The 26655-nt window shown below is 42.7% G+C and overlaps 1 protein-coding gene across 1 annotated transcript in view; it reads left to right on the plus strand.

The window, feature by feature from the left end:
* Positions 1-913: 913 nt before the first annotated feature.
* Positions 914-26655, plus strand: part of LOC145863990 (extracellular matrix organizing protein FRAS1) — a 112451-nt gene continuing 86709 nt past the window's right edge. The window contains exons 1-2 of the mRNA XM_082968767.1: positions 914-1475; positions 5380-5411. Coding sequence (XP_082824893.1) covers positions 1385-1475; positions 5380-5411 — 123 coding nt within the window. The 5' untranslated portion in view covers positions 914-1384. The remainder of the gene's footprint in view (positions 1476-5379; positions 5412-26655) is intronic.

Raw genomic sequence — 26655 nt, forward strand, 5'->3', positions numbered from 1 at the left:
GAGGATCTAAGCATGCATGGAACAGAAGTGGAAACTGTTGTTTTCACATGGAAAAGTCCACGAGTCTTTTGGATTTATTTTCTTGGTTTCAAATGGCTGGGGACAAAAAAAGCGTTTTGCCGTTGATTGAAGATGAGGTCGTCCCCCCCCCCCCCCCCCCCCCCTCCCGAGGAATATCAGCTCAGACTGTCGTTAGAGCGCGCTCTCTGACTTGACTGGGATTGACCACAGTGGTCATTTAATCCAGTAACCAATGTTATTTATGCCTAATGTCTAAACACTATAATACAATAGCTACAATACAGGTATTCCCAAAGGAGTGTTGATGTCGTCTTACATCATTGCCCCTAATAATAGAACTCAACATACTGACTCAAATCTCTAGCCACTTAAATAATGAAAACAATTGATGTAATAAATGTATCACTAGCCACTTTAAACAATGCCATTTTATATAATTTTAACATACCCTACATTACTCATCTCATATGTATATACTGTACTCTCTACTGCATCTTGCCTATGCCGTTCGGCCATCGCTCATCCATATATTTTTTATTTATATATTATTATTCATTCCTTTACACTTGTGTGTATAAGGTAATTGCTGTGAAATTGTTAGATTACTTGTTAGATATTACTGCATGGTCGGAACTAGAAGCACAAGCATTTCGCTACACTCGCATTAACACCTGCTAACCATGTGTATGTGACCAATAACATTTGCTTTGATTTGAACTCATAATAACATTATGGTAGTAGCCCATCATATTGTGCCCGTTCAAGCATGACGTTATCGGAATGAGAGATATGTAAATTAGCTGTCGTTTTTTAATGGGGGCATATGCATAGCCCTGTCTTGTATTCACTGTGAGCAGGCGGCACACCATGCATTTCTATCCCGACTGCGTTTAATCCTCCCGGTGTAGTGAGTCAGTTTGGAGAGAGGAGAGGCTGTACAGCAAGTAACTTTATAGCGTCGGCCCGCTTCTTGCGCAGCGCAGGTCACTGGATAATCATATGGTTTCCAGAGGGATTTTCGCCCGTCGTCATGGTGTACCGCTTTTAAATCTACGGTCGGTGACACCTGCGTTTTTTTTGTCTTGAAGTTTCGCCGACCGCGAACAGTTGCGTCTGCATTCCGTTTTCTCCAGAGTCCAGACCCGCACCGTTTTTCAGAGAGGGAGAGAGGGTCCCCGTTTGTCCTACCTGCTGTCTTCACGCGTAGCTCAACATGCCAACTATTCTCTAGCCCGGTCAAACATACACTGCCTACTTTTCCCGGTGTTGTTGTTTATCTGGAACTTCCGGGAACCAATAATTATATTTGAGAATCGGTGTGATTTGAACTAGGAAGATACTGCATTCAGCACCGTTGGATTTAATGTCTTGTATGCATGCGGTGAACATGGGTTTAGGATGGATCTTCATAGCCGCTTTGGCTGGAATTCTCACCGCCACTCCAGGAATACAAGGTGGGTATTTTGGCTCTTAAATCAAGTGAATTAACAATATATTCATTGATTATGGAAATAACATCTCTAGTATGCCTAGAAAAAGGTTATAGGCTATGAGTCTATTCTTTATAAATTTAGTGGATTGCGCAAAGTTGCCAATATGTAGTCTATTTGACTGTTTATGTTCAAAATATATTTTCTGCATCAAACATTCTACCTGGTTGGGCAAATTAGTTCTGACATTTTAAAACAGAAATATAACTCAAGGCATTATTACGTTAAAGAATAGGCTATCCCGTGTAGCTCAGTTGGTACAGCATGGTGTTTGCAACGCCAGGGTTGTGGGTTCGATTCCCACGAGGGACCAGTACGGAAAAAAATGTATGAAACGTATGCATTTACTACTGTAAATCGCTCTGGATAAGAGCGTCTGCTAAATGACTAAAATGTAAAAAAAATGGCTATATTCTGTTATTACACAGGTATGAACCACTCAGTCTAATAATCACATCTAAACCAGTTGGCTCCCTTGCTATCTTTTCCCTGAGGGGAGAAATGTCCCATTTCAGAATCAGCATCTCCATGACTCCTATTACTATTCAGACATTATAATCTCGTCCTAATCTGCAATCTGTCCGATTCAGATTGAATGGAACAAATGCCCCACAGGGAGTCACTCACACCCATGCCTAAATAAACTTGCTTTACTATAACCCAAATATAATAACCCTAGTCTTTTACCTTATCATTGAAATCCTTATTCTATCATGGTTCAGTCAAATGAATTAGGAAACATTGCATTATAACCCCCGACATCTGATATTGAAATGTGAGGCCACAGTAAGACGTCTCTACAGGAGCATAAGGCAATAAGATTTAGCTGTAGATTTGGTGCCCTCTCCCACAGGGCGACTCGGTCAGACTTGAATTCAATAAATGAGAAAGACCTGTGGCTATCACACTTTACTGACAGCCTGCAAGTATGTTTGTGTGTTACCTGTTATAAGCATGTGTGAGGCTTAATAATATATTTTATAATAAATTATAACAGCCAAAAAGATTTGTAGAGGGGGCTGCCATAATCAATTTGTAGAGGTTTTCTTTTTCGGTAACTTTACTTGAGACCTAAAATCTTAAGGAATGCCTAGCTCAGTGGACTAAGGTAGTCTTAGTCAGGGGTGCTGTACTACTATGGCAACCCCATTAAAACAATGCTACTATGGCAACCCCATTAAAACAACGCTACTATGGCACCCCATTAAAACAACACTACTATGGCAACCCCATTAAAACAACACTACTATGGCAGCCCTATTAAGACAACACTACTATGGCGGCCCCATTAAAACAACACTACTATAACAGCCCCATTAAAACAACACTACTATGGCAGCCCCATTAAAACAACACTACTATGGCAGCCCCATTAAAACAACACTACTATGGCAGCCCCTTCAAAACAACACTACTATGGCAGCCCCATTAAAACAACACTAATACGGCAGCCCCTTCAAAACAACACTACTATGGCAGCCCTATTAAGACAACACTACTATGGCGGCCCCATTAAAACAACACTACTATAACAGCCCCATTAAAACAACACTACTATGGCAGCCCCATTAAGACAACACTACTATGGCAGCCCCTTCAAAACAACACTACTATGCAAGCCCCTTCAAAACAACACTACTATATCAGCCCCATTAAAACAACTCTAATATGGCAGCCCCATTAAAACAACACTACTATGGCAGCCCCTTTAAAACAACACTACTATGGCAGCCCCTTAAAAACAACACTACTATGGCAGCCCCTTAAAAACAACACTACTATGGCAGCCCCTTTAAAACAACACTACTATGGCAGCCCCTTTAAAACAACACTAATATGGCAGCCCCTTAAAAACAACACTACTATGGCAGCCCCTTTAAAACAACACTACTATGGCAGCCCCTTTAAAACAACACTAATATGGCAGTGTGTAGATTGATGAAGGAATTTTAATTTTTTTAATCCATTTTAGAATAAGGTTGTAACGTAACAAAATGTGGAACAATTCAAGGGGTCTGAATACTTTCTGAAGGCACTGTAGTAAGTACTATAGTATGCTATAGTAAACTGTATAAACATTCAGAATGCACTGTGTGCGTCGACAGACGACAGATGGTTGGTCACATACACACCACCGTTGTTCTCTTCCAGTGTGAAGTCTGTTCAACTCTCAGAGTGACACTTTCCCAAAATCAGATTTCCCCAGTCATTTCTGTCAACCCCAGCTCCAGATGTATAGTTGCTGTGCACACAGCCACAGCAACTATAGTTTGTTTTCTCAACGATTAACTCTTCCAATTGAGCAAGTAGAATCATGGCCACTCCATTGTTTATTAAATCACAGCTTACTTTTTGAATGGCTAACAACCTACTGTGAAGTTCAGAGTAAGTAAACCTCACTGACTCCGGTGGACACACACGCTGTAAGACCGCTTACCTACTCTGGTCCTAGTGTAATATTGATGTACAGTTGAAGTCGGAAGTTTACATACACCTTAGCCAAATACATTTAAACTCAGTTTTTCACAATTCCTGACAGTTAATCCTAGTAACAATTCCCTGTCTTAGGTCAGTTAGGATCACCACTTTATTTTAAGATTGTGAAATGTCAGAAAAATAGTAGAGAGAATGATTTATTTCAGCTTTTATTTCTTTCATCACATTCCCAGTGGGTCAGAAGTTTACATACACTCAATTATTATTTGGTAGCATTGCCTTTAAATTGTTTAACTTGGGTCAAATGTTTTGGGTAGCCTTCCACAAGCTTCCCACAATAAGTTGGGTGAATTTGACAGAGCTGGTGTAATTGAGTTAGGTTTGTAGGCCTCCTTGCTCGCACACACTTTTTCAGTTCAGCCCACAAATTTTCTATAGGATTGAGATCAGGGCTTTGTGATGGACACTAAAATACCTTGACTTTGTTGTCCTTAAGCCATTTTGCCACAACTTTGGAAGTATGCTTGGGGTCATTGTCCAATTGGAAGACCCATTTGCGACCAAGCTTTAACTTCCTGACTGATGTCTTGAGATGTTGCTTCAATATATCCACACAATTTTCCTGCCTCATGATGCCATCTATTTTGTGAAGTGCACCAGTCCTTCCTGCAGCAAAGCACCCCACAACATGATGCTGCCAGCCCCGTGCTTCACGGTTGGGATGGTGTTCTTCGGCTTGCAAGCGTACCCCTTTTTCCTCCAAACATAACGATGGTCATTATGGCCAAACAGTTCTATTTTTGTTTCATCAGTCAAGAGGACATTTCTCCAAAAAGTACGATCTTTGTCCCCATGTGCAGTTGCAAACCGTAGTCTGGCTTTTTTATGGTGGTTTTGGAGCAGTGGCTTCTTCCTTGTTGAGCGGCCTTTGAGGTTATGTCGATATTGGACTCGTTTTACTGTGGATATAGATACTTTTGTACCTGTTTCCTCCAGCATTTTCACAAGGTCCTTTGCTGTTGTTCTGGGTTTGATTTGCACTTTTCGCACCAAAGTACGTTCCTCTCTAGGAGACAGAACACGTCTCCATCCTGAGCGGAATGACGGCTGCATGGTCCCATGGTGTTTATACTTGCGTACTATTGTTTGTACAGATGAATGTGGTACCTTCAGACGTTTGGAAATTGCTCCCAAGGATGAACCAGACTTGTGGAGGTCTACAATTTCTTTTCTGAGGTCTTGCCAAAACGATAGTTTGTTAACAAGAAATTTATGGAGTGGTTGAAAAACGAGTTTTAATGACTCCAACATAAGTGTATGTAAACTTCAGACTTCAACTGTTGGTAGAAGACCTTAAGTGCATACTTGTAATTGTACTAGAATGACCTTTGAACTTTATGTTAACGTTGTGGTTTTCTCCTCACTCCCACAGGAGCATGTGTCTATCAGGGATCTCTGTTTGCGGTAAGTGTTTTCTTCATTCCTTCCCACATCCCTTTCATTTCATTATGTCTCTATTGTCTCCTTCTCTTCTTCCGTCTCAGAATGATGACGCGGGCCCGTTTCGCATTGGTGCTGATGCATTATCTATCACGGTGTATTAACTCATACATTATGTAGGAACGTGTTACCCGAGGTAGTGTTTCTAAAGCAGGGTTACGGTGACGGTGTCTTCCTACTGTCTATCTATGGGGGATTGTTTCACTCAACCCGTTGTCTGAGATGTAGCTGGTTAATAATGCATAGCTGCTGCTGACTTTGTGAATCATTAATAGAGAAGAGGATATGACTATTAGATGTCCCAATTGGCACCCTATTCTCTATATAGTGCACTACCTTTCACTGGGGCCCATAGGGCTCTGGTCAAAAGGAGTGCACTAAATAGGGAGGAGGGTGTCATTTCGGTCGCAGCCTAGATGGTTGTTTTGGAAATGGTTGCTTGTCTCCTACTACTATTTATGAAGGAAACTATATGGATGTCTGGGCCCTGTTGTAGAAGGTTATGAAGGAAGCTATGTGGATGTCTGAGCACTGTTGGAGAAGGTTATGAAGGAAGCTACTGTCATGGGCGTTGTAAGGATTGGACCAAAACGCAGCGGATAAAGTGCTCATCTTCTTTCTTTATTAAAGAAAACACTTTAAAAAAATAAACTAACGACGAAAACAGTCCAGTAAGGTGCACAGACTATACTGGAAACAACCACCCACAAACACAAGAGAAAACTAACCCAACTAAATATGGCCTCCAATTAGAGACAATGACAACCAGCTGCCTCTAATTGGAGGTCATTGCCAAAAACCCAACATAGAAATAGAAAACTAGATAAACACATAGAAATAGATAACAGAACATAAACCAAAAACACCGAAACACACAAAACAAACACCCCCTGCCACGCCCTGACCAAACTACAATAACAAATAACCCCTTTTACTGGTCACGACGTGACAGCCACAGTGCCTTCGGAAAGTATTCAGACCCCTTGACGTTTTCCACATTTTGTTACATTACAGCCTTATTCTAAAATTGATTAAATAATTTCCCCCCCTCATCAATCGACACATAATAGCCCATAATGACAAAGGAAAAACAGTTTTTTTAAACATTTTTGCAAATGTATAAAATAAAAACTGACATCTTGTTTACATAAGTATTCAGACCCTTTACTCAGTACTTTGTTGAAGCACCTTTGGCAGCAATTACAGCATTGAGTATTCTTGGGTATGACGCTACAAGCTTGGCACATCTGTATTTGGGGAGTTTCTCCCATTTTTCTCTGCAGATCCTCTCAAGCTCTGTCAGGTTGGATGGGGAGCGTCGCTGCACAGCTATTTTCTGGTCTCTCCATTGATGTTAGATCAGGTTCAAGTCCGGGCTCTGGCTGGGCCACTCAAGAACATTCAGAGACTTGTCCCGAAGCCACTCCTGCATTGTCTTGGCTGAGTGCTTAGGGTCGTTGTCCTGTTGGAAGGTGAATCTTCGCACCAGTCTGAGGTTCTGAGTCCTCTGGAGCAGGTTTCCATCAAGGAACTCTCTGTACTTTGCTCCGTTTATCTTTGCCTTGATCCTAACTAGTCTCCCAGTCACTTCCGCTGAAAAACATCCCCACAGCATGATGCTACCACCACCATGCTTCACCATAGGGATGGTGCCAGGTTTCCTCCAGACGTGACACTTGGCATTCAGGCCAAAGAGTTCAATATTGGTTTCATAAGACTAGAGAATCTTGTTTCTCATGGTCTGAGAGTCTTCAGGTGCCTTTTGGGTAACTCCAAGCGGCCTGTCATCTGCCTTTTACTGAGGAGTGGCTTCCATCTGGCCACACTACCATAAAGACCTGATTGGTGGAGTGCTACAGAGATGGTTGTCCTTCTAGTAGGTTCTCCCATCTCCACAGAAGAATTCTGGAGCTCTGTCAGAGTGACCATCGGGTTCTTGATCACCTCTCTGCCCAAGGCCTTTCTCCCCCGATTGGGGGTGGGCAGCTCTAGGAAGAGTCTTGGTGATTCCAAACATCTTCCATTTTTAAGAATGATGGAGGCCACTGTGTTCTTCGGGACCTTGAATCCTGCAGAAGTTTTTTTTGTACTCTTCCCCAGATCTGTGCCTCGACACAATCCTGTCTAGGAGATCTATGGACAATTCCTTTATTTAACCAATTTTAGAATAAAGCTGTAACGTAACAACATTTGGAAAAAGTCACGGGGTTCTGAATACTTTCTGAAGGCACTGCATATGGATGTCTGAGCACTGTAGGAGAAGGTTATGGAGGAAGCTATATGGATGTCTGAGCACTGTAGGAGAAGGTTATGGAGGAAGCTATATGGATGTCTGAGCACTGTAGGAGAAAATCATGCACTTTTAAAGTTCAGAGTGCCTGGTATCGATTTCGAAGCTGGAACTCTGCAGTGTAGCCTACAAACTGGTATTGAAGCTGGAACTCTGCAGTGTAGCCTACAAACTGGTATTGAAGCTGGAACTCTGCAGTGTAAGCCTACAAACTGGTATTGAAGCTGGAACTCTGCAGTATAGGCTACAAACTGGTATTGAAGCTGGAGCTCTGCAGTGTAGGCTACAAACTGGTATTGAAGCTGGAACTCTGCAGTGTAAGCCTACAAACTGGTATTGAAGCTGGAACTCTGCAGTGTAAGCCTACAAACTGGTATTGAAGCTGGACCTCTGCAGTATAGGCCCTACAAACTGGTATTGAAGCTGGAACTCTGCAGTGTAAGCCTACAAACTGGTATTGAAGCTGGAACTCTGCAGTGTAAGGCTACAAACTGGTATTGAAGCTGGATCTCTGCAGTGTAGCCTACAAACTGGTATTGAAGCTGGAACTCTGCAGTGTAGCCTGCAAACTGGTATTGAAGCTGGAACTCTGCAGTGTATGCTGCAAACTGGTATTGAAGCTGGAAATCTGCAGTGTAGCCTACAAACTGGTATTGAAGCTGGAACTCTGTAGTGTAGCCTACAAACTGGTATTGAAGCTGGAACTCTGCAGTATAAGCTACAAACTGGTATTGAAGCTGGAAATCTGCAGTTTAGCCTACAAACTGGTATTGAAGCTGGATCTCTGCAGTATAGGCTACAAACTGGTATTGAAGCTGTAAATCTGCAGTGTAGCCTACAAACTGGTATTGAAGCTGGAGCTCTGCAGTGTCGCCTACAAACTGGTATTGAAGCTGGAACTCTGCAGTGTATGCTGCAAACTGGTATTGAAGCTGGAACTCTGCAGTGTAAGCCTACAAACTGGTATTGAAGCTGGAACTCTGCAGTGTAAGGCTACAAACTGGTATTGAAGCTGGAACTCTGCAGTGTAGCCTACAAACTGGTATTGAAGCTGGATCTCTGCAGTGTAAGCCTACAAACTGGTATTGAAGCTGGAACTCTGCAGTGTAAGCCTACAAACTGGTATTGAAGCTGGAACTCTGCAGTGTAAGGCTACAAACTGGTATTGAAGCTGGATCTCTGCAGTGTAGCCTACAAACTGGTATTGAAGCTGGAACTCTGCAGTGTAAGCCTACAAACTGGTATTGAAGCTGGAACTCTGCAGTGTAAGCCTACAAACTGGTATTGAAGCTGGAACTCTGCAGTGTAGGCCTACAAACTGGTATTGAAGCTGGAACTCTGCAGTGTAAGCCTACAAACTAAGCCATTACGTTTCTTTTGTTGGATATCTAATCTATGGATGTATTGTATGGATCGGTTGGCTTGCCTCTCTTTCATTCTGTATGTGCTGTTTCACGCTTGCTGATCATGTTGAATGTCTTTACATCTATGTGCTATGAATCACTTTGTGTTTAAACCAATCAAAACGTGTTGAATTTCTTATTTAACAAGATATTGTGATGTTTATACATATACCAAGGCCGGTCTCGGCCGGTCTCGGTCGGTCCATTGACATGTAGGGTCTTTGGTCTTTCAAAGTTTCTAACCCCATCAAACTAAGTGAAAGACTACTTCTTACCTAGAATGGCAGAGAGAGTCAGGAGTGCTGCCTGGGTGAAAACATGAGGAATGCTGCGTGGGTGAGAACAGGAGGAGTGCTGCCTGGGTGAGAACAGGAGGAATGCTGCGTGGGTGAAAACATGAGGAATGCTGCGTGGGTGAGAACAGGAGGAATGCTGCCTGGGTGAGAACAGGAGGAATGCTGCCTGGGTGAAAACATGAGGAATGCTGCCTGGGTGAGAACAGGAGGAGTGCTGCCTGGGTGAGAACAGGAGGAATGCTGCCTGGGTGAGAACAGGAGGAATGCTGCCTGGGTGAGAACAGGAGGAGTGCTGCCTTGGTGAGAACAAGAGGAGTGCTTCCTGGGTGAGAACAGGAGGAATGCTGCCTGGGTGAGAACAGGAGAAGAAGACAACATTCAGAATGTGCTCTGCGTTCTTGTCTATACCCTGAAAACCTCCTGAGGAAAGGACCAACACCATTATTACAAACAGAGTGGCTTTTTGACCCAAACGCTGCTTTTCTCCCCTGAAACAACAGGTAATCGCTCTTAAAACATGGTTGAACACGGTTCTCAGAGGCAGTGTTGTGGTTCCCTGGCGGCTTTACACACAGGTTTAATGGCGATTGGCGGGTAATGTCAAATTCCTGCTTTCCACCGCTATGTGATCAACGTAATTACAGTAAAGGTTAGCGTAGAGCTGCAGAACAGAACAGCTCTCTCTCTCTCTCCTATCTCTCTCTCACTTCCGTCCTCTCTCTCTGTTCTCTCTCTCTCCTATCTTTCTCTCTCTCTCTCTCTCTGTTCTCTCTCTCTCTCTCCTGTCTTTCTCTCTCTCACTTCCGTCCTCTCTCTCTGTTCTCTCTCTCTCCTATCTTTCTCTCTCTCTCTCCTGTTCTCTCTCTCTCTCCTATCGTTCTCTCTCTCACTCCCGTTCTCTCTCTCTGTTCTCTCTCTCTCCTATCTTTCTCTCTCTCTCTCCTGTTCTCTCTCTCTCTCCTATCGTTCTCTCTCTCACTCCCGTTCTCTCTCTCTGTTCTCTCTCACTCTCTCTCCTTTCTTTCTTTCTCTCTCTCTCTTACTTTCGTTCTCTCTCTCTCCCATTCTCTCTCTCTGTTCTCTCTCTCTCTCCTATCTTTCTCTCTCTCTCTCTCTCTCTCTCTCTCTCTCACTCTCTCTCTCCCATTCTCTCTCTCTGTTCTCTCTCTCTCCTATCTTTCTCTCTCTCCTATCTTTCTGTCTCACCTCACTCCCGTTCTCTCTCTCTGTTCTCTTTCTCTCTCTCTCCTGTCTTTCTCTCACTCCCGTTCTGTCTCTCTAACTTTCAATCTCTCACTCATTAAATAAAGATAATTTGTGTTATATATATATATATATATATATATATATATATATATATATATATATATATATATATATATATATATATATATATTTCATCTCACTCTCTCTGTCCTCTCATAAGCTTTAAGAACACACAGAACACTGATTGGGAAAGAAGTTAGTGGTGTGCAGTGGCACGGTACAGCCACTATATAATTACACTCCTCGTCCGCAATTAGAGAGAAAATTAATAGGGGATGAGGAGGGAGTGATTGAAGGGTGAGGTGGGAGAGGAGGACAGAAGGAAAGAGGGGTGGGAGAGGAGGACAGAGGTTTTTTTCCCTCATCAATCTACACACAATACCCAAAATGACAAAGCAAAAACAGGTTTTTAGAAATGTTTGCAAATGTATAAAAAATAAATAACTTAAATATTACATTTACATAAGTATTCAGACCCTTTACTCAGTACTTTGTTGAAGCACCTTTGGCAGCGATTACAGACCTGAGTCTTCTTTGGTATGACGCTACAAGCTTGGTACACCTGTATTCAGGGAGTTTCTCCCATTCTTCTCTGCAAATCCTCTCTAACTCTCAGGTTGGATGAGGATCGTCGCTGCACAGCTATTTTCAGGTCTCTCCAGCGATGTACGATCAGGTTCAAGTCCGGGCTCTGGCTGGGCCACTCAAGGACATTCAGAGACTTGTCCCAAAGCCACACCTGCATTGTCTTGGCTGTGTGCTTAGGGTCATTATCCTGATGGAAGGTGAACCTTCAACCCATCCTGAGCGCTCTGGAGTAAGTTTTCATCAAGGATCTATCTGTACTTTGCTCCGTTCATCTTTGCCTCGATCCTGACTAGTCTCCCAGTCCCTGCTGCTGACAAACATCCCCACAGCATGATGCTGATCACCGTAGGGATGGTGCCATGTTTCCTCCAAACGTGACTGTCAGGAGAATTTTCTATCCCAATGATAATAACTAACAATCAATAAGCTTTGACCAATCCCCGAGGTTTGTAAGACACTGGGTTTAATAATAATTAGTCAAAGACTCAGCTTATGCAAAAGGTTCATACAGTTTATTCACGAGAACGTTCTGAAGTCCATAATACAGAGACATTCATTTTATAGTTCATTCCCTACTTACGCACATACATCCACACAAACAGTAGATATCCTACGCACATACATACACATGAACAGTAGGTGGGTTGTATCCCTCCCCAGAGTTCTCCCCACTGTTTATCACTAGCCAGCGTTGTCCGTTCCATTGCCCCGAGATTAGAGGAACCTTGAGAAGTACTCCGTCCTATCGTACGTTTCTCAGAGTTCTAGCCAGGTCGAGCCAAACACAGTCTTAATTGTTCTCGGTATTCTCTTGGGCACACACATACACACATACATTTCTCTTCCTCACAGGTCTCTACTAAACCTTATGGGACTTACGTTTAGTACTTTAATTATTCATTATACATGCTACATAAACTAATAATCACTAATAGTTAAGTTTCAGGGTAGAATTATTTAATCATTACATTTAAACATATAAATCCCTTATAAGTGACACTTGGCATTCAGGCCAAAGAGTTCAATCTTGGTTTCATCAGACCAAAGAATGGTGTGATGGAGGCCACTGTGTTCTTGGGGACTTTCAATGCTGCAGACATGTTTTGGTACCTTTCCCCAGATCTGTGCCTCGACACAATCCTGTCTCGGAGCTCTATGGACAATTCCTTTGACCTCATAGCTTGGTTTTTGCTCTGACATGCACTGTCAACTGTGAGACCTTATATAGACAGGTGTGTGCCTTTCCAAATCATGTCCAATCAATTAAATTTACCACAGGTGGACTCTAATCAAGTCGTAGAAACATCTCAAGGATGATCAATGGAAACAGGATGCACCTGAGCTCAATTTCGAGTCTCATAGCAAAGTCTGAATACTTATGTAAATAAGGTATTTATGTTTTATATTATTATAAATTTGCAAAAAATTCAAAAAACCTGTTTTCACTTTGTCATTATGGGGTATTGTGATGTCATTATGGGGTATTGTGATGTCATTATGGAGTATTGTGATGTCATTATGGGGTATTGTGTGTAGATTGCTGAGGATTTTTATTTAATTTAATCCCTTTTACAGTAAGGCTGTAACGTAACAAAATGTGGAAAAGTCAAGGGGTCTGAATACTTTCCCGAAGATACTGTAGTAAGTACTGTAGTATTCTATAGTAAACTGTAGTATTTTTTTTATGCGGGTTAAATGGTTGGGAGTATATAGGGGTGTTTCCCAGACACAGATTAAGCCTAGTCCTTGACTATAAATCACTTTCAATGGAGATTCTTCATTCATTTTCTTAGTCCAGGACTAGGCTTAATCTGTTTCCGGGAAACCCGCCCAGTTAATTGATTAATTGAATTGAATGGATAATTAAAATTAGTAGCTAGTTCAGCTGGAGATAATATTACACATCTTAAAAAATATGTGTATGAAAAAAATGGCCAATAATGGCCTAGAACAGGGTTATTCAACTCTGACCCTACGAGGTTCGAAGCCTGTGTTTTTATCCTATACCCGATTGTTAATTGCACCCTCCTGGCGTCCCAGATCTAAATCCGTCCCTGATTAGAGGGGGACAATGAAAAAACGCATTGTTACTGGCTTAGAGGTCCAGAGTTGAGTTTTAGGGGTCTAGAAGGTATGTGAGAAGTACATTTTTTTGGTTTTCTGCTCGGCTGTAAGTAACATAGTGAACTGGAAATGGTGACTTCGGGCTCAACGCAGAACTTTCCTGCTGCCGCCTTGGGATTTAGTATTACTTATTACTTATTAACCTGGAGACAAATATAACATTCTCCCCTCCCTCAACCTCCCTAGGAGCGCATGGGTGATCAGGCACATAGAAGCAGCTTTGTGGTTGCCAAACATCTGGTCGAGACGCATATTGCCAGTTTACCCAGATACAGATTAAAAATTCAGTCCTAATTTTAGACTGAACATCAGGTTTTAATGGAGGATCTCCATTACCCAGGCATTTAGAATCAGGTTTGTGGCTCTCAAACATCCAGACGATTAGACTTTAAGAAAAGAGGACACATGATGGTTGTACCATATATAGCTAACTTGGCAACAGAGCGTCTCGAGAGTTAGTGGTCCTTTGTAGCTCAGTTGGTAGAGCATGGTGTTTGTAACACCATGAAAGAAGGTTCAATTCCCGGGACCATACATAAAATGTATACACGCATGACTGTCAGTCACTTTAGATATAAGCGTCGGCGTAAACTATAATATAAGTGTTACATTAAAACAGTTTGTCTTTAAGAGCTTCAGTTCCTCGCTCCACTACAGCTGGACTGATAAATGAGTTGCTGCTTTGCTCCTGGACTGGAACTTAGTCTTTTCTCATCGTGCGTACCACACAGACAGACAGCCCTGACGACAGTAGGGTGGAGTAGAGAGGAGTGGCAAACCTTAGTCAAACAGAACACCCAGTGCTAGGCTAATGTGCGAACTAATAAGCTCGAGCTAGCTATTCCGCAGTCTTCCTGCCCGCTCCCCCTCCGTTCCCCCAGGCCATACCTAGGCTAATAGGCAAACAAACAAGCCAGTTATTCCCCCGGCTCTGCAACACTCCCTCCCTCTCCAGACCGTCCGGTTGTGACGTTGCCGGTTTCATCTCCTGCATGTTCTGTTTGGGAGGTCCTCAACCCTTTGTCTCCCAGTTCACTTCGGCTGTTTGTCCCCTTGATTCAGCCTCCAGCAATAGATTTCTTCCCAAATGGCACCCTATTCCCTATATATTGGAGTCCAATCTGAAATCCTTGAGTTACATAAAGGGGTGCCCCAAGGTTTCGATACTCAGCCCACTACTGTTTACATTCTATATAAATAACATTGCTGATGTTAAAAAAAAGTTATATTAATTTTTATGCAGATGATACAGGTTGGCCAAGCCTTTTCAAATTTGAAATCCAATTTTCCAGCAATGCAGAGGTCACTATTGGAACTAAAGTTAGTGCTAAATGCAACAAAAAAAAGCATCCTTTTTTCTTTGTACCATAACGTAGATTTAAACCACTAGATGCTGTTTTCCATTGGGCCCTTAGGTTTATTGCTGGGGATGGTTCTAGAACTCACCATTGTGTTTTGTATCAAAAAGTGGGTTGGGCCTCTTTTTATGTAAGGATAGAGCAGCATTATCTTATTTATCTACAAAGCACTCATGCAGAAGCTTCCTATGTATCTATCATCATTAATTCAATTTAGACTTACAAATTACCAAACCCGTTCTCGGGCTTGGATAACACTGGAGGCCCTTTTGTCTCCACAAAGTTGGGTAAAGTTGCTCTTAGTTTTTTTACGCCCTGTATGTGGAACAACTTACAGAGCTCTCTGAAAATAGATGTTCTGGTCCCCTTTGGTCAATTCAGAGAAATTATCCTCTGTTGATAAATGATTTTCTTCATATGTTTAGAAATGTTTTATATTGTATGATGTATACAGTATGTTTGATTAATATATGCAGGGCTCTAGTCTCAGTATGATTTCCCTGTTGAAGGTTTAAGAATAGAACACTACTTCTGGTCCAAAGTAGGGCACTACAAAGGGAATAGGGTACAATTTGAGATGCAGTCAGTCTGTTTACCTATCGTCTGTGGCTATGTGAATAGGCCCATAAGCCCCAGTTTACTCTCCCCCTCTTCCCCCCCGCTCTATCTCCTCCACCTCCCTCTCCCTCCTCTCACTCTCCTGCCCCCTCCTCCTCGCTCTCTCTCCTCCACCTCCCTCCCCCCTCCCTCCCTCTCCCTCCTCTCACTCTCCTGCCCCCTCCACCTCCCACTCTCCTGCCCCCTCCTCCCCCCTCTCCCTCCCCCCTCCCTCCCCCTCCCTCCCCCCTTTATCAGGCTTATTGCTGTTTTAACTGAGTGACTGGTTTTCACAGTGCATTTCACCCTCTTTGTCTCTGTTAAAGGCAGTGGGAGGAAGGGCCGGCCTCGTCGGCCACTCCTGGGCCATGTTAACCCTCATTTGGGCCTTTTTGACAGGGTCATCTGGGGAAGAGAGAAAAAGATGTAGAGAGAAAGAGAAAGGGGTGCGAGAGACAGGTATATATATATATATATATAGAGAGAGAGAGAGAAAGACATCTCTTGTGACAGTGAGTAGAGAAGTTCCCTAAAACTCCCAGGACAACAGTCTGTCTGCTCAGTTGAGATGTAGAAGACGTGTGAACTATACCTCTAAGATCTCTATCAGGTCCAGAACAATACACCATCGTGTGGGTAGCCTAGTAGTTAGAGCGTTGGGGCAGTAACGCTCTCTCATGGGCCAGTAACCGAAAGGTTGCTGGATCGAATCCCTGAGCCTGACAAGGTAAAAATCTGTAGTTCTGCTCCTGAACAAGGCCCACTGTTCCCCGGTAGGCTGTCATTGTAAATAAGAATTTGTTCTTAACTGACTTTCCTAGTTAAATTAAAGATAAATAAAACGTTTCTGCAGTGTCTCCATGTATAGTGCCGTAAAAAAATGATTTTCCCCCTTTCTAATTTTTTTCTATTTATGACACGGAATGTTATCAGATCTTCAACCAAAACCTAATATGAGATAAAGGAACACATTTTAGTCATTTAGCAGACGCTCTTATCCAGAACACTGAGTAAACAAATAACAAAATGTTGATACTTTCATTTATTTATGTAACGGGCGTCGTAAGGATTGGACCAAGGTGCAGTGGGAACGTGTATACTCATCTTCTTTATTATTTAGAAGAAGGAAAAAACTAACAAATCACGTATACAAAACAACGAACGACACTAAACAGTCCTGTCAGGTGCACCGACACTAAACAAGGAGACAACTACCCACAAATCCCATTACAAAAACACCCCTAAACATAGGACCTTCAATCAGAGGCAACGAGGAACAGCTGCCTCCAATTGAAGGTCAATCCAATGAACTAAACATAGAAATAGATAGACTAGACTGAACATAGAAATACACTAACAGAGAACATAGGCAAAAAAAAAACCCGGAACACAATAAAACAAACACCCCTCTTACATAAGTACACAGCCCAACAAACCCCGAACCACATAAAACAAACACCCCCTGCCACGTCCTGACCAAACTACAATAACAAATAACCCCTTTACTGGTCGGGACGTGACAATTTAATAGGAAAGTTATGCAACACCCAATGCCCCTGTGTGATAAAGTAATTTCCCCCTTACACTCAATAATGTTGTGCCACCTTGACTGCAACCAAACGCTTCCTATAGTTGTTGATCAGGTTCTCATATCACTGTGGAGGAATTTTGTCCCACTCTTCCATGCAGAACTACTTTAACACAACGACATTTGTGCAGTTTCAAGCATGAACTGCTCTTTTCAGGTCCTGCCACAACATCTCAATGAGATTTAGGACTGGACTTTGACTAGGCCATTCCAAAACTTAAAATGTGTTGCTTTTCAACTATTCTGATGTTGAATTGCTTGTGTGTTTTGAATCATTGCCTTGCTGCATGACTCAGCTTGCACTTCAGCTCACAGACATATTACCTGACATTTCTCCTTTAGAATTCTTAGATACAGAGTAGATTTCATGGTTCCTTCAATGATGGCATCTGGTCCAGGTCCTGAGGCAGCAAAGCACCCCAAACCATCTCTACTACCACCACCATGCTTGACCGTTGGTATGACGTTTTTACTGTGGAATGCCGTGTTTGGTTTTTGCTAAAAAAAAAACAGGACTCAAGTCATCCAATAAGTTATAGTTTTGACTAATCTGTCCATAGAACATTCTTCCAGGAGTCTTGACGATCATCCAGGTACTTCCAGGTGCTTTTTGTCAACATTTGTGGAAACCATGGGTCCCCTACCAACCCCCTACCAACTCCCTACCAAACCCCTACAACCCCCTGCCAACCCTCTACAACTCCCTACAACCCCCTACCAACCCCTTATAACTCCCTACCAACCCCTTATAACTCCCTACCAACCCCTTATATCTCCCTACCAACCCCTTATAACTTCCTACCAACCCCTTATAACTCCCTACCAACCCCTTATAACTCCCTACCAACCCCTTATAACTCCCTACAACCCCCTACCAACCCCTTATAACTCCCTACCAACCCCTTATAACTCCCTACCAACCCCTTATAACCCCCTACCAACCCCTTATAACTCCCTACCAACCCCCTACCAACTCCCTACCAACCCCTTATAACTCCCTACCAACCTCTTATAACCCCCTACCAACCCCTTATAACTCCCTACCAACCCCCTACAACCCCCTACCAACCCCTTGTAACTCCCTACCAACCCCTTATAACTCCCTACCAACCCCTTATAACTCCCTACCAACCCCTTATAACTCCCTACCAACCCCTTATAACTCCCTACCAACCCCTTATAACTTCCTACCAACCCCTTATAACTCCCTCCAACCCCTTATAACTCCCTACCAACCCCTTATAACTCCCTACCAACCCCTTATAACCCCCTACCAACCCCTTATAACTCCCTACCAACCCCTTATAACTCCCTCCAACCCCTTATAACTCACTACCAACCCCTTATAACTCCCTACCAACCCCTTATAACTCCCTACCAACCCCTTATAACTTCCTACCAACCTTTTATAACTCCCTACCAACCCCTTATAACTCCCTACCAACCCTTATAACTCCCTAACAACCCCTTATAACTCCCTACCAACCCCTTATAACTCCCTACCTACCAACCCCTTATAACTTCCTACCAACCTTTTATAACTCCCTACCAACCTTTTATAACTCCCTACCAACCCCTTATAACTCCCTACCAACCCTTATAACTCCCTACCAACCTTTTATAACTCCCTACCAACCCCTTATAACTCCCTACCAACCCTTATAACTCCCTACCAACCCCTTATAACTCCCTACCTACCAACCCCTTATAACTCCCTACCAACCCCTTATAACTCCCTACCAACCCTTATAACTCCCTACCAACCCTTATAACTCCCTACCAACCCCTTATAACTCCCTACCAACCCCTTATAACTCCCTACCAACCCTTATAACTCCCTACCAACCCTTATAACTCCCTACCAACCCTTATAACTCCCTACCAATCCTTATAACTCCCTACCAACCCCTTATAACTCCCTACCAACCTCCTACCAACCCCTTATAACTCCCTACCAACCCTTATAACTCCCTACCAACCCCTTATAACTCCCTACCAACCCCTTATAACCCCCTACCAACCCCTTATAACTCCCTACCAACCCCTTATAACTTCCTACCAACCCCTTATAACTCCCTACCATCCCCTTATAACTTCCTACCAACCCCTTATAACTCCCTACCAACCCCTTATAACTCCCTACCAACCCCTTATAACTCCCTACCAACCCCTTATAACCCCCTACCAACCCCTTATAACTCCCTACAACCCCCTACCAACCCCTTATAACTCCCTACCAACCCCTTATAACTCCCTACCAACCCCTTATAACCCCCTACAACCCCCTGCCAACCCCCTACCAACCCCTTATAACTCCCTACCAACCCCTTATAACTTCCTACCAACCCCTTATAACTCCCTACCAACCCCTTATAACTCCCTACCAACCCCTTATAACTTCCTACCAACCTTTTATAACTCCCTACCAACCCCTTATAACTCCCTACCAACCCCTTATAACTCCCTACCAACCCCTTATAACTCCCTACCAACCCTTTATAACTCCCTACCTACCAACCCCTTATAACTTCCTACCAACCCCTTATAACTCCCTACCAACCCCTTATAACTTCCTACCAACCTTTTATAACTCCCTACCAACCCCTTATAACTCCCTACCAACCCCTTATAACTCCCTACCAACCCTTATAACTCCCTAACAACCCCTTATAACTCCCTACCAACCCCTTATAACTCCCTACCAACCCCTTATAACTTCCTACCAACCCCTTATAACTTCCTACCAACCTTTTATAACTCCCTACCAACCTTTTATAACTCCCTACCAACCCCTTATAACTCCCTACCAACCCTTATAACTCCCTACCAACCCCTTATAACTCCCTACCTACCAACCCCTTATAACTCCCTACCAACCCCTTATAACTCCCTACCAACCCTTATAACTCCCTACCAACCCTTATAACTCCCTACCAACCCCTTATAACTCCCTACCAACCCCTTATAACTCCCTACCAACCCTTATAACTCCCTACCAACCCTTATAACTCCCTACCAACCCTTATAACTCCCTACCAATCCTTATAACTCCCTACCAACCCCTTATAACTCCCTACCAACCTCCTACCAACCCCTTATAACTCCCTACCAACCCTTATAACTCCCTACCAACCCCTTATAACTCCCCACCAACCCCTTATAACTCCCCACCAACCCCTTATAACTCCCCACCAACCCCTTATAACTCCCTACCAACCCCTTATAACTCCCTACCAACCCTTATAACTCCCCACCAACCCCTTATAACTCCCTACCAACCCCTTATAACTCCCTACCAACCCTTATAACTCCCTACCAACCCCTTATAACTCCCTACCAACCCTTATAACTCCCTACCAACCCCTTATAACTCCCCACCAACCCCTTATAACTCCCTACCAACCCCTTATAACTCCCTAACAACCCCTTATAACTCCCTACCAACCCCTTATAACTCCCTACAAACCCCTTATAACTCCCTACCAACCTCCTACCAACCCCTTATAACCCCCTACCAACCCCTTATAACTCCCTACCAACCCCTTATAACTCCCTACCAACCCCTTATAACCCCCTACCAACCCCTTATAACTCCCTACCACCCCCTTACAACCCCCTACCAACTCCCTACCAAACCCCTACAACCCTCTACAACCCACTACCAACCCTTTACAACCCCTAACAACCCTCTACAACCCCCTACCAACCCCTTACCAACCGTCTAACAACCTTCTACAACACCCTACCAACCGTCTAGCTTCCCTGTGGCTCAGTTGGTAGAGCATGGTGTTTGCAACGCCAGCATGGTGTGTACAACGCCAGGGTTGTGGGTTCGATTCCCACAGGGGGCCAGTACAAAAAAAAAAAAAAAAAAAAAAAATGCATGAAATGAAATGTATGTATTCACTACTGTAAGTCGCTCTGGATAAGAGCGTCTGCTAAATGACTAAAATGTAAATGTCTACAAACCCTCTACAACCCCCTACCAAACCCCTACAACCCCCTACCAACCATCTAACAACCATCTAACAACCCCCTACCAACCATCTACCAACCCCCTACTGACCTCCTTACCAACCCTTTACAACTGTCTAACAACCATCTACAACCCCCTACCAACCCTCTACAACTCCTTACCAACCATCTAACAACCCCTTACCAACCGTCTAACAACCCTCTCCAACACCCTACCAACCATGACATAATGTAATCCTAAAGTCTTGTGGGGTCGAGTAGTAGACCACAGTGGGAAAGTAATGTTTTTTTTTGTTGCTATCAAATCCAGGAGTAAAAGGAAGGTATAGTGGTAGCCTAGTGGTTAGAGCGTTGGACTGGTAACCGAAAGGTTGCAAGATCGAATCCTCCGAGCTGACAAGGAAAAAAATCTGTCGTTTTGCCCCTGATCAAGGCAGTTAACCCACTGTTCCAAAGCTGTCATTGAAAATAAGAATTTGTTCTTAACTGGCTTGCCTGGTAAAATAAAAAAATAAGGTGAACATGTGATAGACTTCTGGCTTCCTCCCTGACTGTAACCCCAGGCTAGTATCCATCTCTACTGTCATTATCTCTAGCTATAGTCATAGACTTCTGGCTTCCTCCCTGACTGTAACTCCAGGTTAGTATCCATCTCTACTGTCATTATCTCTAGCTATAGTCATAGACTTCTGGCTTCCTCCCTGACTGTAACCCCAGGCTAGTATCCATCTCTACTGTCATTATCTCTAGCTATAGTCATAGACTTCTGGCTTCCTCCCTGACTGTAACCCCAGGCTAGTATCCATCTCTACTGTCATTATCTCTAGCTATAATCATAGACTTCTGGCTCCCTCCCTGACTGTAACTCCAGGTTAGTATCCATCTCTACTGTCATTATCTCTAGCTATAGTCATAGACTTCTGGCTTCCTCCCTGACTGTATCCCCAGGTTAGTATCCATCTCCACTGTTTCCACAGGGTCAGCCATCAATTCCCTTATGACATGGGGAATGGAAGCTTGTTGTGTGCAACAGGGATCAGAAATGGAATTCAAGCTTCACACCAAAAAATGTAATTGTTAAAACATTTCTAGCCTGGCTATCTATGCTCGACCCGCTCAGTTTTCCACCACAAAACACCAGAAAATGGCCAAAAAGAGTAGAACCAGCTCACCTGCTTTTTACACTATGATGATGGTCTATATTATAGGGCACTTCATTTAATATAAAAGCCTTTTAAAATTCTATATTGGCGCACAATTTCTACTTAAAATATCAAAGGGATATAACGGGAATCCATTCCGTGCATTATAAAGGGAAAAGGGTAACATTTAGGATGCAGACTGGGGTTGCTGTGAACAGAGCTTTAGAAAAGCAATCTATTAGTTGTCAAAGTTAATCTGAACCTCAATCTGATATAATATATAAATGGGTTTCAAGTTGGGTTCAATCCCATTTCAATTCCAAACATTTAAGGAATTAAAATGATTTCAAAGTGATAGGAACACTGCTGTATTATGAATACAACGATCTGCTGTCGACATCAGGATATGACTTGAGAGCACCAGTTATCTCCAAAAGTGTTTAGTAGCTTTGACTGCACACTGCATTCAGACATAGTGTATTCAGAGCCGTGCAGTGGCTAGCCACACTACAAACTTAATTGGGAAAAAAGGTAATTCACAAACTGAAAGCCGAGGGAAACGTAAGGCACTTTATAATTCATCAGTTTGATTAAGGTTGAGATTGTGTTGCAGACCACAACTGTTAGTTGGCCTACGTTAGTTGTTTTGGCTGAGAAGAGGAGGAGAATGCAGACAAAGAATAGGGAGGAGAGTGCAGACAGACAGAACCCTACCATGTATGTGTTTACACTTCCTGTTGATTTGTTTATCTTTGTTTATTTCCTCCATGGGAGACTTTGTACACCGAAACCATTGGCCCTTGTGTGTCGGAAACGGACATTGTGGGGTGGAGTTGACAGTAAGGTATGTTACAAGCACTAAATTCAGGACGGAAAGAAATCTTTTGAATTACTTTGGTATTCTAATGAGGAAACTAACACCAAACTGTGAGGTGTCTACAGTGTCAACAATTAGCTGTTTGGCCCCTGAATATAATAGAACTCACTGTCACAAATTGAATTGAGTGTGAAACTCAGTCTGCAACACCACTAAGCAAGGGGCACCACCAAGCAAGCGGCACCATGAAGACCAAGGAGCTCTCCAAACAGGTCAGGGACAAAGTTGTGGAAAAGTACAGATCAGGGTTGGGTTATAAAAAAATATCAGAAACTTTGAACATCCCACAGAGCACCATTAAATCCATTATTAAAAAATGGAAAGAATATAGCACCACAACAAACCTGCCAAGAGAGGGTTTGCCCACCAAAACTCACAGACCAGGCAAGGAGGGCATTAATCAGAGAGGAAACAAAGAGACCAAAGATAACCCTGAAGGAGCTGCAAAGCTCCACAGATGAGATTGGAGTATCTGTCCATAGGACCACTTTAAGCTGTACACTCCACAGAGTTGTGCTCTACGGAAGAGAGGCAAGAAAAAAGCCATTGCTTAAAGAAAAAAATAAGCAAACACGTTTTGGTGTTCGCCAAAAGGCATGTGGGAGACTCCCCAAACATATGGAAGAAGGTACTCTGGTCAGATGAGACTAAAATTGAGCTTTTTCGCCATCAAGGAAAACGCTATGTCTGGCGCAAACCCAACACCTCTCATCACCCCGAGAACACCATCCCCACAGTGAGCATGGTGGTGGCAGCATCATGCTGTGGGGATGCTTTTCATTGGCAGGGACTGGAAAACTGGTCAGAATTGAAGGAATGATGGATAGTACTAAATACAGGGAAATTCTTGAGGGAAACCTGTTTCAGTCTTCCAGAGATTTGAGACTGGGGCGGAGGTTCACATTCCAGCAGGACAATGACCCTAAGCATACTGCCAAAGCAACATTTGAGTGGTTTAAGGGGAGACATTTAAATGTCTTGGAATGGCCTAGTCAAAGCCCAGACCTCAATCCAATTGAGAATATGTGGTATGACTTAAAGATTGCTGTACACCAGTGGAACCCATCCAACTTGAAGGAGCTGGAGCAGTTTTGCCTTGAAGAATGGGCAAACATCTCAGTGGCTAGATGTGCCAAGCTTATAGAGACATACCCCAAGAGACTTGCAGCTGTAATTGCTACAAAAGGTGGCTCTACAAAGTATTGACTTTGGGGGGTGAATAGTTATGCACGCTCAAGTTTTCGTTTTGTTTTTGTCTTATTTGTTGTTTGTTTCACAATAAAACAATTGGTTGCGAGAATCTAAAACGTCAGCCATGTTCTTTGGCGCCGTCTTTACAGTTTGCACCAGTCTCAACGTCAACAGGGAAGAGGCGACTCCAGGATGCTGGCCTTCTAGGCAGAGTTCCTCTGTCCAGTGTCTGTGTTCTTTTGCCCATCTTAATCTTTTCTTTTTATTGGCCAGTCTGAGATATGGCTTTTTCTTTGCAACTCTCCCTAGAAGGCCAGCATCCCGGAGTTGCCTCTTCACTGTTGACATTGAGACTGGTGTTTTGCGGGTACTATTTAACGGAGCTGCCAATTGAGGAGTTTGTTTCTCCAAATAGGCACTCTAATATACTTGTCCTCTTGCTCAGTTGTGCACCGGGGCCTCCCACTCCTCTTTCTATTCTGGTTAGATCCACTTTGCGATGTTCTGTGAAGGGAGTAGTACACAGCGTTGTACGAGATCTTCAGTTTCTTGGACATTTCTCACATGGAATAGCCTTCATTTCTCAGAACCAGAATAGATTGACGAGTTTCAGAAGAAAATTATTTGTTTCTGGCCATTTTGAGCCTGTAATCGAACCCACAAATGCGGATGCTCCAGATACTCAACTAGTCTAAAGAAGGCCAGTTTTATTGCTTCTTTAATCAGAACAACAGTTTTCAGCTGTCATAACATAATTGCAAAATGGTTTTCTAATGATCAGTTAGCCTTTTAAAATGATAACCTTGGATTAGCTAACACAACGTGCCATTGGAACACAGGAGTGATGGTTACTGATAATGGGCCTATGTAGATATTCCATTAAAATCATCTGTTTCCAGCTACGATAGTCATTTACAACATTAACAATGTCTAAACTGTATTTCTGATCAATTTTATGTTATTTTAATGGACAAAAAAATTGCTTTTCTTTCAAAAACAAGGACATTTCTAAGTGACCCCAAACTTTTGAACTGTAGTGTAGATATGTACATGAAGGCAGGGTAAAGTGAATAGACATCAGCATAGATAATACTAAGGTATTTGAGGTAGATATGTTCATGAAGGCAGGGTAAAGTGACTAGACATCAGGATAGATAATACTAAGGTATTTGAGGTAGATATGTACATGAAGGCAGGGTAAAGGGACAAGGCATCAGGATAGATAATAATTATAAGGTATTTGAGTTAGATATGTACATGAAGGCAGGGTAAAGTGACTAGACATCAGGATAGATAATAATAAGGTAGATATGTACATGAATGCAGGGTAAAGTGACTAGATATCAGGATAGACAATAATAAGGTATTTGAGGTAGATATGTACATGAGGGCAGGGTAAAGTGACTAGATATCAGGATAGATAATAATGAGGTAGATATGTACATGAAGGCAGGGTAAAGTGACTCGACATCAGCATAGATAATAATGAGGTAGATATGTACATGAAAGCAGGCTAAAGTGAATAGACATCAGGATAGATAATAATGAGGTAGATATGTTCATGAAGGCAGGGTAAAGTGACAAGACATCGGGATAGATAATAATGAGGTAGATATGTACATGAAGGCAGGGTAAAGTGACTAGGTATCAGGATAGATAATAATGAGGTAGATATGTACATGAAGGCAGGGTAAAGTGACTAGACATCAGGATAGATAATAATAATAAGGTATTTGAGGTAGATATGTACATGAAGGCCGGATAAAGTGACTAGACATCAGGATAGATAATAATAAGGTATTTGAGGTAGATATGTACATGAGGGCAGAGTAAAGTGACTAGGCATCAGGATAGATAATAATGAGGGAGATATGTACATGTCGGCAGGGTAAAGTGACTAGGCATCAGGATAGATAGTAATGAGGTAGATATGTACATGAAGGCACGGTAAAGTGACAAGACATCAGGATAGATAATAATGAGGTAGATATGTACATGAAGGCAGGGTAAAGTAACAAGACATCAGGATAGATAATAATGAGGTAGATATGTACATGTAGGCAGGGTAAAGTGACAAGACATCAGGATAGATAATAATGAGGTAGATATGTACATGTAGGCAGGGTAAAGTGACAAGACATCAGGATAGATAATAATGGGACTAAAATAAAGAGCTGAGTAGCAGCAGTAAATGATGAGTGCAAAAGTGTGTTTGTGTTGTGTCAGTGTGTGTGTTTGTGTTGTGTCAGTGTGTGTGTTTGTGTTGTGTCAGTATGTGTGTGTGTGTTGTGTCAGTGTGTGTGTTGTGTCAGTATGTGTGTGTGTGTGTTGTGTCAGTATGTGTGTGTGTGTTGTGTCAGTATGTGTGTGTGTGTGTTGTGTCAGTATGTGTGTGAGTGTGTAGTGTATGTGAATGTGTGGGGTTTGTGTGGGAGTGTCAATGTAGTGTGTGTGAGTGAGTGTGTAGGTATATATATATATAGTCCAGTGAGTGTGTATATATAGTCTAGTGA

This window comes from Salmo salar, chromosome 24, assembly GCF_965601325.2.
Source record: "Salmo salar chromosome 24, fSalSal1, whole genome shotgun sequence".
NCBI classification, from domain to species: domain Eukaryota; kingdom Metazoa; phylum Chordata; class Actinopteri; order Salmoniformes; family Salmonidae; genus Salmo; species Salmo salar.